We start from the raw sequence: 13,742 nt of genomic DNA, 5'->3' as shown, positions 1-13,742 counted from the left end.
CCCGAGAAGTTGAAGATGCAATTGGACATTCTGTGGATAATTATAATGCATCTTAAAAATGTCTTAATTTGGGCTCAATGATCTCATCAATCCTTGAGCCTAATCCTCTCAATGATGTTGACTGTCGGTCACACAAATTCTCTTGCATCCTGTTTGATTATGTTCATGCAAGCTACTGTTATTTTTATTCTAGTAACATCAACCGAGGGAAAAATCGCAAAACAAAGTCTTCTGCGTCGCTGAAGTCACAATAATTAAAATAATCGTCATCGTGGTTGTATGAGTCTCTGGGGCCAAGGGTCTACCCTTTTACCACCCCAGATTCACGATGTTCTCGGATTAAGCTAGAAGGCTACTAGAGAGCAGTCAGTCTTTTGTTTCATCATCCATGGCGCGCAGACTTTCCACTCTATTAGGTGGCTTGAAGGTGGTAGTCATAGATGATGTGGTCTGCGGCCTGTTCTTCGGCATCACATTCACAGGAGGAGGAAAGTTAACATTGATCTTCTTCTTCGTGTGAGCCTCTGGGGCCGAGGGTCTATCCTTTTACCACCCCAGATTCACGATGCTCTCGGATCAAACTAGAAGGTTACGAGAGAGCAGCCAGTCTTTTGTTTCATCATCCATCACAAGCAGACCTTCCACTCCATTAGGTGGTTTAAAGATAGCAGTAGCACAATCGTTAATGATGTGGTCTGCGGTTTGTTCCTCGGCACCACATTCACCAATTCACAGGAGAATAACACCTAATAACACTAAATTCACAGGAGGAGAAAGAAGCCATTTCTAACTGGTGCATGGTTGAGTGGAAAAGCCCGACGCCCGTACGAAGACGGTTGAGACGCATCCATGTTTGTCTTTGTAGTGTCAGGTAATTAGAATAATCAGTTTGTTGATGCTTATATTTATTTCCGAACACACAAAAGTGTCTGACCAACAACCAAATTACTTGCGTTGTCAAGTCAGTACTTCAAATATTTTTTTTAAAAGCTAAGATGCTTCAATGATGGAAACACAAGACAAAACTCGACAACAAAAGCAATGTTACATTTGCCTGGTTTGTAAAGTTAGATTTAGCCTACCAGTGCAAGTCATGCAAGCCTTGCGAATAAGCAAAGTAAACACGGATTCTGTCTTCAAAAAGGTTAACTGAATAATTTGAGTTATAGGAATGCTAGTTAATTTTCCAAGCATTTGGATCGTTCAGTAGCCGACGTCATATCCGGGTTCAGTCTTCCATCGGTTACCATGACAATGATGCGTAAACACGAACAAAGTCGCGAAGACGAAGAGAACAAAGAGTGCAGTGATGAGAAGCATCTTAGTCGCATCTTCATTGACTTCCACGTAGATTCTTTTTGTGTCGCTGACCGGAGCTGCAAATGCATTTATTTAGTAAATCTCAAACTGTTTAGTTAACCGATTTGCTTTTGCCTAATTCATTTGCCTTTTAAAATAAAGTTTGAAGAAAGTATCGTGGTGAAGTTAAAATGAAATCTGCCACTTGCTGTCAAATAGTTGGCTACGATATTTCAAGTAGTTTCTTTGTGAAAGTGAAAGCTTTGACAGAAGCATAATTAAGCGAAAACTGGGATAAACCCTCTGGAAAGTAAAATGTTAATATTCCCTCCTTCTATCCAAATGCGTTATCCCAAACAAAGGCCTCACTTGCAGCTAAAAAATGATCGACTGTCCCTTTCACCGTGACAGAGAATAGCATTTCCTTGTACTTAAAGAGTTTCAATACAACACACATAGAACGCACATCAAAATGCGCCTTAACAACAGAAGAGTAAGTGGAGAATGCGCATTATATACGCCTAAAAATGGAGTGCCTTGATAAAAATGAAATATCATTTTTGAATCCAGTGGTCTACGCCAGTGCTTCTTAAATAGGTGAATGGTTCACCATAGGGTGAATAAAATTTTTGCAGGGGTGAACCAACCAAAAGGGGTGAATAAGGGTGAACCGTCAGAAATGGATGATAGCTTGCGAGCAGGGCGGATATTCCGGGTGTTCAACCTATTCAGTGAACAGATGAGAATTTCCAAAAACAAAATCAATTCTAAGTTTTTCATTTAAGTAAATCGACCACTGATCTTTTGTTTTTTGTTGCTGTTTTTTGCTTATTGTAATCAATATATGCAAGTAGGCTAATATACACAATGCAAAAGTTACACAAGTTCCCATACCGACAGGGAGACAACGAGAGTACGAGACGACCATACGGTCTACTAGTCAATTGCCACCCTACGGAAATGACGATTTTGCCATTAAAAATACAAGAGAAACGTTAAAACGTTTCTGCGCTTCAACATACGCACAAAAAAAAACATATTTAAGATAACGTAGGCCTAAACGCAAAATTCCAAGAAGCAAGCAGAGATTACTCAAGTTTCCAACTGAATATGTTATTATTGCATATGAAACTGACAAGTTGGTTTCTATAACATATCACTTACGATGCACTGCAGCTTTGTAAAATTAATGTTTTGATCTCTTTTTTGAAACAATGAAATGATAAGTTTTTTAGCCTACTTGGAACCTCTGACCAGACCATTGGTCCCAATACCTGCATGGACTTTTTGCCAAATTCTGTGTTTGATCTATTTATAAAATAGTTGTTGCTTGTTTGATATCTTGTGTTATGCTGATGAATGGATGAGGCATTTGTAAATAAATCACAATACGTAGACGGATACTGATTCATATGAACTTTGTACATATGTTTTTTTATTTCAATGTTATGTATGTCTTTTAGTTTCAAGATGTTTATTTTGAAAAATATAAAATTAGTGTGAGCATAGTAATTTTGTTTCATAATTATTCTTATAACCTTTTTTGTAATTTTATTAATGGATCCAGTACACTGTCATTCCCCAACTTAATATACAATATTACAAATGACAGTAAATCAAAGCGTGATACACATCTTTTAAAGTGTCTGTGGTGACATAATTTCTGAGTTTAAGCAACGCCCATGAAGCTTTTGCTACTTTTCCACAGATTTTGTCTATGTGATATTTCCATGTTAATTTGTTATCTATGTAAACGCCAAAGTATTTTATATGATCTTTTAGTGTAATATAGTGAAGTTGGTTTGCACTGAGTGTATAAGTACAAAAAATTGGTGACTGTGTTCTGTGCTTTTGCAGCTTGATATCTTTGGACTCGAGAAATTGTAGATTTGCAATGGTAAAACTTAGCTTCTGTAAGCAAGTGAGAATTTCCAAAAACAAAATCAATTCTAAATTTTTCATTTTTTAATCAAAACTAATTGTTTTTTATAAATTTCAATATTTTTTATTGTTTGATTCTTTTATAAATTTCAAAAACTTTGTTTGATGCTAACAAAAATCGAAATAACCTAAGTCATTTTGTGCTGTTATATATAGACGAGATAGTTTTATTATATCATGAGACAAGGGTGAATGAAATCTGGATATTAATGCTAGAGGTGAACAAAACTAAAAAAGTTTAAGAAGCACTGGTCTACGCAATGTCACTACACTATGGAAACAACGCCAAAACCAAACGAAACGTCACCATATTAGAGAAGCTTGCATTGACATTAGACACCCGCAGAGAAGGTTTCGAGAAGCCCTTGTGTTGTCCTAAGAGGAACTTAGATTGATCAACCCTTCTCCTCCTTTGCATGAGTTTGATAATTACCACTAAATCGGTTTAAACATTCTCAAATTTCCGCTTGCTGTTGAAGTGTTGACCCTTTCAAACTGTTCTGCCCACTAGATGCCGCTACATGAATTGAGCTAACTTTGAAAAATGAACAAAAAACTTACGTCACTGAAATTAAAATCAAATGAATTTTGATAAACGCCAATAATTGTATGATCCTGAGATCAATAAGCAACCAACCGTGACACGTTTTTAGGTCACTTCCGAGCTCCCTTCCTTCCATGCATGAACAAATGACGTCATCGATAATTAAGGAGCAGAAATCAGAGCAACCTCCGTTATCCTGAAAGAAATCACGTGATCACACTTCCTTGCTGAAACGTTTGTTCCAAAAGAGAACAAAGTTCCATTGTTATGTCATCAGAAATTTATTATTGAGGTAACGCGTTCAGTGATCGAATATTTTCTTAGGGTATTTTTACGTGAGGCAGTCCTTGATTATATGACCTGCGCTTCTCTGTGCAAACAGACAGCTCTTACTACAACAGAAGCAAGTACTTTCACGTGGTCGTCCCCGTAGGCTAAGTGCCAACTTTAAAAACTAAACTTGCCACAAATGTCATTATATATTCTAATAAACAGACAAAACTCAGCAACAACACTACATTTAACATTAACTAATAAAAAAATCACTTAGCGAAGGTTTTCGGCTAGTTATACAGGCCTTTTCAAGCCTATAAGAAAAATCTTTTAAATTATTTCTCTTACAGGTTTGAAAAGGGCTGTATAATTAGCCGAAAACGTTCGCTTATTGTTTTTATAATGTTAAATGTAGTGCTTTTGCTGAGTTATGTCTGTTTATGGTTTAAATGCTACGGATTTCATATACTGATCACATCACGAATGCAGAAGTTTTTAACCAGGTACATCAAGATAAGGAACTATTGAACAACATAACTCAAAGGCAACTCAAATTTCTCGGTCACATCATCAGAAAAGAAGAATTCGAAAATCTTTGTCTAAGCAGCGCCTTCTCGAGAGACGTGCTCGTGGCAGGCAACGAACAACATTTGTATCTAATTTTCAACGAAATACATCAATCAGCCAACCAAGAACACTTTGGGACATTGCACGACAAAGGGAACATTGGAAAAATTTACGAACTGAGCATCTAGTTCATCAAAGGCCGCATCTGCTATGATACTGTTGATGATGATGGTTTAAAAAGTTATCTCTCTACCCAAATTGCATTACATAATAAGCTACAAAATATGGCTTGAGATGTAAACACAAATACTGGGCTGAGATGACCATGGAATGTTCTACGGAGCACACTTGACCAATTTTCAACATAGAGGTCCCTCATCTCCGCAATGCCCCGGTCATGAGATTGGACCGGTCTTGGTTACCTTGGAAACCATGTGGTTGTTACATCAAGAGAAAAATACACACCCTGAACGCCTTACTTACGTTCTGACAGGTTGGTTTCTGTTCTGTAACTTCAAGCGGTCCGGAAGTGATGATCTGTTGATCTTTTGCATCTCGACGTCGACGTCTCGATCCACCCGGACAACCCTGGTAGTGACGTCACAAATGTAATCGTAACCAATGCACACAACAAAAGAAAGTAAAGTAGAAGGCTTTATGTGTAAACTTTTCAAAGTTGGGAAGACAAAATTGTTGGGTCTTTATCACACAAACCCTCCACTTCTTGAGGGTAAGTCCCGGGCCTAACCCACATCACCCTGTATCGCCCCAGAACTGACCAAAAAACTTCAAAGTAAAGATTATTGCAACTATAGCTTGTTTTATTGTCAAAGACGCGCTTGTTTCGTCATAATAAATTGATCTTGGTATGAAAGTGGAAAGTCATCAGCAACTTCAGTTACCACCAAAGTAGGCCTTGTCGAAACACTGCTAATAACAAAATGAGTATTGGGATATTTTGATATGTAAGCTATTGATTGCTGTTCAATTAATGTTCAATTATTTATTGATAAAGCTTTGGTAGAGAGTTTGCTTTTTGAACCATAGACAAGCAAAAGAAAGTAACATTAGCGGATTTATCATAATGCATTACACAATACACACAGTGTGTACTGATGATGATTATGTGCCTGATCTGATACAGACGTTGGCGATCATGGTCTTCCAAACTTCTATGTGATTAGACATTCGTATAGAATCGTTCGTTTTGACTGTTGCGTTTGTGTGTAATACCATGTGACCGGCTACTTTATTTTGCTTATTTATTGGTATGTCAACAGTATTGAGATTATTCTCTTTTAGAGCCAATGCCCAAACCCAGCTACTCAATAAACTGTTGGTCTTCAAATGCTTCAATACTGTGAATCGCCTATTGTTTGAAAATCTTTTCCAAAAGTGCTTCTCTTTCCCATGGAACGGTGTATTCCTCACTAAACACCACTTCTGTATAATTATTTACGTTAAACAGACGTTGTTTCAATTAGTGTTCCAAGTTGATGTGACGACTTACCGAGTTTGCACAGGCACTGGAGATGTTGCTATTGCAAATTGTCACGTAACAATGCAGAAAGATGTTTTGCGCTTTTGTGATGTCATAAGACCAAAAAAAAGATCGAAATTGGAAAGCAGCGTTTCCTGGCTGGAAGTTTCTCGAAACGAGGATCGCGTCTGCAGAATCAGATGAGTTGTTTGCCTTGCAACTGCAATAAAACAAGCGTTAATTATGACGTATAGATACGTCTACTGTAAATAGCCTACTCATCGTTCCAGCCGACGAAGAGTGAATCCAGTTTTGTAAGTTCTAAATTCAATGATAACAATCATCCCTAATTTTTCGTTCTCTATTCAACGCATACTCACTTGTCCTTTATGACGTCATATCTGACTCCTTGAACATCTCTGGTTGGGGTTGCCCAGCACTCTTTGGCCTGAAATGCAAACTTTGTGAAGAAAAGTACTCGAAACATAAAGTTATTAGAAAGTTTTCGCTTTGTGTTTCTACATTGACAAAATGTACAAAATAAGTTTGGGCTGTACCAAGACATCTTTCAAGTTCAGAAAATTGCTAAACGAGGGCTCTTCAACCTTTTTGCCATCGCGGAACCCTTGATTTACTTTCGCGTTTGTCACGGAACCCCCTACTAACAAAACATTAAAGTAACAATGCTCTTGTTACTACCATAACAACGAATAAATGATGCAGCAACTATCAATGATTCTATTTCGACCATTGACTACACTCAACTTCTTTTTTGACTAACTGGTACTATTCCTTACGAGGAAACCTCGCGTAGCCTTTTAAAGTTTAAACTGACGAAATCTCCCTTCATGTTCCGCGGAGCTCTTGATGAAAAACGCTGTTCTTAGACACCAAGTTTTCTTAGTCGTATCCAGGCTTGCGCTCGGTGGTTGCAGATTTTGATTAAGTGGACGGGGAGGCAAGGAAGCCAATCTTCGTATTTATAAGTTGACAAAACCACACGGAAGTTTGTTTTCCCCAAACAGCAAGGTGGACTCACTTGGACAAATAGACTGTTTTCATTGAGAGGGAGTTGCGTTAAACTGGCTCTGGCGTATATATAGTTGCTCATAATCACTGACGACCCGGAAGGGAGTAGGCCGGAACATTCCTGGTCGGTACAGAAAGCCAACTCCAGTTGGAATTCACCATCTTCCTTCTCCGGATCAAATCGAAGTTTTCTGAAATCAAATTTTTCTTTAATAAAGTTGTTCGTTCTGGCGGACGAAATGTCCGCAATAAAGCTTGCTATCACTTTCAAAATGTTGCAACTTGCAGTAGCCTAGTTCTGGTCTGTGGTCACCAAACGTAAACAATAAAAACTACAACACTATTGAGCAGAATGATTTTATATAAAAAAGACTTTGGAAATGTCATCATAAACATCATTCATATCATCATTATTTCATCATAAACAAACACTCACTTCACTAATGGTTCAACAGGGTCAAGGGCTAAATTTTGAGTGTCGTTAAAGCAGCATGTCTTGTTCAAGCATCGATCTTCTAATCTCCGAATGGTGTTGGCTGGGTCAATGAATGGTTGATTGCGCACCACCCATGTATAACACACAAGTCCATCAGATTGCTGTAATAATGAACATAATTATTATCTAATAAAGACGAGACAACTGAAGGTTCAAAGTCAAACAACACAGCTGACAACTTTTTTTCTGTAAAGTGATCCTTAATCTTTTTCACCCTGATGTTACAATGTCAAGAAATACGAAAGAAGCTACTCCATATAATCCCCAATAAGGAGTTCTGATCCAACAACCGGTTCGCACAAGCCGAACAGAAGCGGCTGCATCTTTCTCTTGCTTTAATGTTTCTTAATTTCAAAGTTCTCCATAAAATAAACAATAAAATATTTGAAAAAAGATTGATTTTAAAACAAAAGATTTGAAACACGCAGAAAAAGAACTAAACGTTTTCTTGTATTCTCCTGGTATCCCCAAAATCATCAACAATCGAAAATCTTTTGTAAAATTTTTTCGATAAATCGAACTTAAGCTAGAACTACTATCAAAGCGATGTCATCAGCTTCGTTTACCTTAAACTCAACCGTTTTCAAAAGGTTCTTTAAAACATTTTACTCTAAAATGAGATTTTTTTAAATTCTGAATCAACATAAACAAAACAGGGAAAGCAGTTCAACGCATTAAAGAACAACTACACCCCCAATCAAGCCGAGGCTGAAGAGAAACTGGATTCGTAATTGGGCTTCTATCTTGCACCAGCTTGACTGGTCGTGTAGTTGTTCTCTAATACGTCAAATTGCCTACCGCCGGTTCCTCATTTTTTGGGTATTAATTGATAGTGACTATTTCCTTTTGTAGATCACGTTGTAGGCAATTTTGAGTTACTTTAGTGCGAGGATGGATGGCCGTCCCCAAAACCCCTCCCTATTGTTTGTCACTCCGCTTTGATAATAATGTGTATCCTAATCACCTTCATAATTTGTCATTATTATTGCTTGCAGACTAATTTTTTTCTTGGCAACCACAAAACAATTTTAGCCATTTTCTAAATGAACTGTAAATACTAGAACCTGACCATAGGATCTACAAGGAGGAAATTTTAATTTCCAGCTTTCGAAACCTACACTTTTTTTCTTACAACGCATGCTTTAGTTTCACTGTTGTCAGTTCCATAGTCAGGTTCTAGTGTTTACCAAACTGAACTGCTGTAAATTTCACTGTATGGGTGTATGCTATAGGCTACTATGCTGATTATAAAGTTATACTGAAAAGGGTTCAATACCCGAACTCACGATCTGTAACACGATTCACTTTGCACAATAAATTAAATATAATTAGCCTATTACTCTCTAAACCATTGACAGCCTGTTTCATCTAAAAGGATCAGAAGGTCCTTATTCAAATACACTTTGTACAATATATAAACGTTTGGTTTTTCTGCCTGATATCATGCAGCACTCTGCTTACTGTAATATAAGGGTCGCAAGACTCCAAGTCGATGTGGAATGAATTGGTTGCTGTGGTTGTGACACAATTGGCGGGAAGGTTAGCGGAGTTCTCCAGACGTTGACGCGATAGCACGATTTGGTCTTGATTGGTAACACCCAACTCTGTGATGTCACTACTAGTCAATCTGGGGTACAGCAAAAATTAGTTCAAATGTGTGAATGATAATGCAAACAATAACAAAAGTTATAACTTAGTAATAATAATAATAATATGGATTTTTGCTTAAAACGGTATCTGATCATACTTTCAGATATAGCTGATTTTTTTGTAAACAAGAATATTTTTGCGTCGAAGATTATCTTTAAAAAATTAAAAAGATGAGCACAGTTGCAAAAACTGAAAAGTATGCAGATACAAAAAGGTGTTCATCTGATGATGCCTTAATATAAAATGTATCCATAAAGTCAGATCTATCATGCATTCCAACGATTGCCGTGCAACCTATTTATTTGTTTGTGTGTTTGTTTGTTTCATTGTTTGTTTGTTTACACCAGACACAAAATCTACAGAACTCGAATCCACAGAAAATGTAAAATATAAAACAACACCACGCACGTTGGCGACATCAATCCACGTAGAAACATTGTTTGTGGTGAGTGAATGTTGTGGTGCCCCAGATATGCTTGTTATCGCATAAAACATGTTGTACTTACAATATATGCGGTTTCTCAGAGCACACAGTGTTGCTAGGATCCGGTGGTGGCACTGTGCAAGAACCTGCACAAATGCGATACAAATGATAAAACAAAATGCTTTTCATAATTTGATTGAGTACTGAAAAAGTGTTTGATTTACAACAGGCGAGAACATTGAATGGACATAGCAACGTGAGCTCGACTTCCTTCAAAGTTACAAAGTTCCTTCAAAGTCCACCCCGTTAGCTCAGTGGTTACTCGCCCGCTGGTTCGACTGTCGGGGTGTGCGCTTGGTTCGACTCTCGGGGTGTGCGCTTGAGCAACGTACTTTCAGGACTGCTCTCCATTCAGCGGCATCTGGTGAATGGAATAATTCCCTGGCAACAACACTTCAACCATCGGAAACTTCACTCTGCCAATCGCGGTAACCGGCCTTGCGTCAAAAGCCCCTACAAGTAGGCTATGCGAAACTACCAGGAATAACCTATCAAGGCTTTGTCAGTACGAGAATAAAGATTCAAAAGCAACCAAACCAAAGCTTGCATTGGGAAAAAAACTCGAGAAAATGTTGCTATTTTGCTGCTTTACCTGACATTGCTTTCAAATTGCTGCTGGCGGAATTACAGCATTAAGGTTTACAGTAATTGCTCTTGAGCTGGTTTGTAAAACGACGCATCGCAACAACTGGTTCCCACCGTGGCAGCAAAGATGCGGAAGTAAGGATTTTGTTGATCAACCGACCATTCATCGAATATCAAGCAAATTCTTTGACTGCTGATTGCTGATGTACCGTAATGTTTTTCAGGCTAAACTTTTCGCGAAATGCCATTCTGGATTTTTGATGTTTATTTAACATGTTTGCAACGGACATCGTAATCATTTTCATAGCAAATTTAATTCTGTTTTACGGTGATATGGTTTGTTTACCATTGTTGGCAGTAGTGGGTGAAATAAGGGAGTTCCAGAAGTTACTTTTAGACCGGACCCCGAAATGATTTTTAGGCCTCGTACCGCTTCTAGGGGGCAGGAACTTGTACAATACACATAATTATATCTATAGGCTACGTATCCCTTCAGAAGTTTCTTATTATGCCGTAATGAAGCCTGGAAATTACATCAGAACTGGGTCCAAGGCAAGTGGGATGGTACTGCGGGTAAGACGCTCGCTTTCGAATCATGCAATCCTTGTTCGACTCCCCGCTTGAGCTGGTTGTTGACAAAACACCGCTCACTTCTGCCCAGGGTGTGATAAATTGGGTGGGCGTACTTGCTGAAGTAAAGGCGGCCGAGAGAAAGGAACTGGCCACCCTACTCTCGTTAATGCCGAAGGTTTAGTATGATGAGAACCTCATCTTCTCATACCCAGATGCTTGGATCAAGTATGGGACCCAACTTTATCTTTTATTGGGTTCCACCTATCGTCTCAGTGGCCCTGACGCCGTCATTACAGCATCCAGTTTTTGCCAATAGATATTAATTTTATGTTTATTCTGCATTTCGTAGACCACGAATAAAAATTTGTTTCATTGTTTTAATTTTTATTATTTTTTGAACGTTCTTAGCTTCTCTTGGTTTACATGCGCAAAATTTATATCCACCAATCCTGCTGACAGATAATGGTCTGAAAGTTACCAGGGTTGCCAAATAATTTATTTGTTAATCTTCACATGTAGCTACTTTAAATATACCCAAACAAAGTGATTGGAATATTGAACAATTACATATATTATTCCTTAGGTCAGAGTAGTCCAACTTCTTTTCATCGCGGGCCAAAAACTTTATTTTTTATCTTGCGGGCCGATGTTTTTAAATAGCGATTCATAGACTTATTGCTGGCAAATTATACATAGCCTATGGCATATAGTTACTACTCTCTAAAACCTCTACAGCTTGTTTCACCCTAAAAGAGGGATCATCTTTAAGTTTATCAACTTAGATTTTAATTTTAGACAATAGCGTTGGTATCCACGAGAATCGTAGTTGTGGCCATGCGAACGCAAGCGGGTTCGCGTTCAGTACAGCATCTTTTAAAAGGGGAAACTTCTTCTTTGACACTAATTTCCAAAAGCTTGCAGGATTTTCCATTTTTTTACAGCAAAAACGGATCGTTTTGCAGTTCACATAATTGGAGTTGAAGCTCTGGGGGCTGTGTAGACTACTAACTCTCGCGCCCATGGGAAACATTTTGGTAGGCTATTGTTATGCATCACAAAGGATCATTCACAAAGTTTTTTTGTCAATTACAATAACAAAGAAACAGAAATTGAAGTGATATTGCTAGATTAGGCTAAAGCAAAGCTGACTATCAGTTCGAGGGCCAAAAATAAAACGGAGCTCGCGGCCAAGTTTGGCGTATGGACCTGCAGTTGGATCACGCTGCCTTAGGTTGATAAGTTTACGATTATTAATGTTAGGTTGTTAATTTCAATTCATTAATAATGAAACGTTGGGCTACTTTACAGCTGCCACACTTGATACCTCAAGTGTTACGCCTATACTGAAAGCTAAATAACATATATTCCTCAGCTTCTTTTAATTATTCTGCCAGTTCCAACGCATTTTCAATAAAATTCCATGAGTAAGTGCTTCATAAGCATGCCTGTCAATCTGACCCTTTAACGCAGTTCAAAATTGTGAGCACATGTAGTCTATGCTTTATACCAGGGCTTTTCATGCTTTTTATTGTGCTAACACATGTCAGAAAATAATTTTCTATGCCACCCTTTGGTGGGCAGTTTACAAAGTGAACTAGCCTATCCACTGTAGGCTCACTTTTAATTGGTTTGGTGACCGTAAAGTTACAATCGCGACCCTGTTTTGGGTGGTGACATATAATTTGGAAAGCCCTGCCCTGCTCTATACCATAAATTGACACCAACAAATGAAGTTACTTCAAGTCAGCCAAAGATATAGGCTAAAGATCAAAAAAAATTTAAACATTATAGAAAAAAACTATTATTTGCAACACTGACATTGTTTACAATAAAATACGGAAAATTGTTTTAAATAGGGACAGTGATGTTTTCCAAGACAGAGTTCTTCAAATTTAGCATACATCTTATAAATAATGGGGGTATGATAGCCCTGTATATCAGTGACGCAGCTTCATGGCATTTTTACCAGAGCAAGTCATAAAAACGACAATTAACTTATCATCAAACATGTTTACAATAATTGCGTGTCTTGATAAAAGTTGACAACAAAATCTACTTTTATTGCAAAATTCTAAAAAACTTTCCACATCTCACCTTTTCCAAGTAAAGTCGCCAATAAAACCACAAAAACCCACATGATGCAGCAAAAGACTTATATCCTTTTAGCTAATGATTATTTCACCAGGGTAGAAGCGCAGTTTATGAAATAATGGTCCTTTGTGTTAACACAATGACATATACAACCGGAAGCAATACGCGCCGAGCCTCGCGCTTGGTTGATCGCGTTTCTGATAGTCCAGTCCTCTAATCGCTACACCTTGCATACAGTTACAAACAACTGAACGCCGAAAGTCTTACAGCCAACAGAACTAGTTTCCAGTTTATCACAACATCTTGTATCTGATGGGAATAGTCCTAATTTTTAGGGGTTGGAAGCCTCAACGTTTTGGGGTGGAAAAATTTTCAATGTTTTTCATACAAAAATGCTATAAAACTATCATGAACGATTTATCGATATCACGCTATGGTTTTAGATTCCATGTTACATAATGTAAGGGTAGGCCGCCTGATTTACAATTGACAGTAATGATTTGTGATTAAAAGGATTTCAGTATATTTATTTGCAAATTTCATGTTTAAATATTCAAAAAAGCTGCTTCCCACAACATTCAATGATATACTTATGTGTAAACAATCAAGTAGCCTAACAACAAGAAGTAATTCTCCTTATATTCCGATATATTGCAGAATTAACACTTGCAAACAATCAATACGGTACATGGGGCCAACAGTTTGGAACAAGCTTCCCCCTACTATAAGA

The 13,742-nt window shown here is 37.8% G+C and overlaps 1 protein-coding gene across 1 annotated transcript; it reads right to left on the bottom strand.

Annotated features, from left to right (window-relative positions):
• Positions 1 to 894: 894 nt before the first annotated feature.
• Positions 895 to 13,117, bottom strand: LOC145773990 (alpha-tectorin-like). Its single transcript, XM_082585119.1, has 10 exons — positions 13,016 to 13,117; positions 9,786 to 9,849; positions 9,091 to 9,256; positions 7,570 to 7,730; positions 7,144 to 7,324; positions 6,485 to 6,552; positions 6,135 to 6,324; positions 5,108 to 5,212; positions 3,878 to 3,980; positions 895 to 1,376 (listed from the first exon to the last, which is right to left on the bottom strand). Exons 1-10 carry the CDS (start codon positions 13,056 to 13,058, stop codon positions 1,204 to 1,206), a joined length of 1,254 nt encoding a protein of 417 aa, XP_082441245.1. The 5' UTR covers positions 13,059 to 13,117; the 3' UTR covers positions 895 to 1,203.
• Positions 13,118 to 13,742: the final 625 nt, after the last annotated feature.

This window comes from Aplidium turbinatum, chromosome 7 (assembly GCF_918807975.1).
Source record: "Aplidium turbinatum chromosome 7, kaAplTurb1.1, whole genome shotgun sequence".
Lineage (NCBI taxonomy): Eukaryota > Metazoa > Chordata > Ascidiacea > Aplousobranchia > Polyclinidae > Aplidium > Aplidium turbinatum.
The sequence above is the reverse complement of the archived record's forward strand: the minus strand, read 5'-3'. Positions and strand labels throughout refer to the sequence as shown.

Bases quoted from the DNA above. Each gene is read 5' to 3' on its own strand.
- LOC145773990 (XM_082585119.1), bottom strand. From the start codon at position 13,058: ATGTGGGTTTTTGTGGTTTTATTGGCGACTTTACTTGGAAAAG. The intron at 9,257-9,785 runs GTAAGTACAACA...GCTGTACCCCAG, and splicing joins TCTGAGAAACCGCATATATT to ATTGACTAGTAGTGACATCA. The intron at 3,981-5,107 runs GTAAGTAAGGCG...GATTTCTTTCAG, and splicing joins AGAAACCAACCTGTCAGAAC to GATAACGGAGGTTGCTCTGA.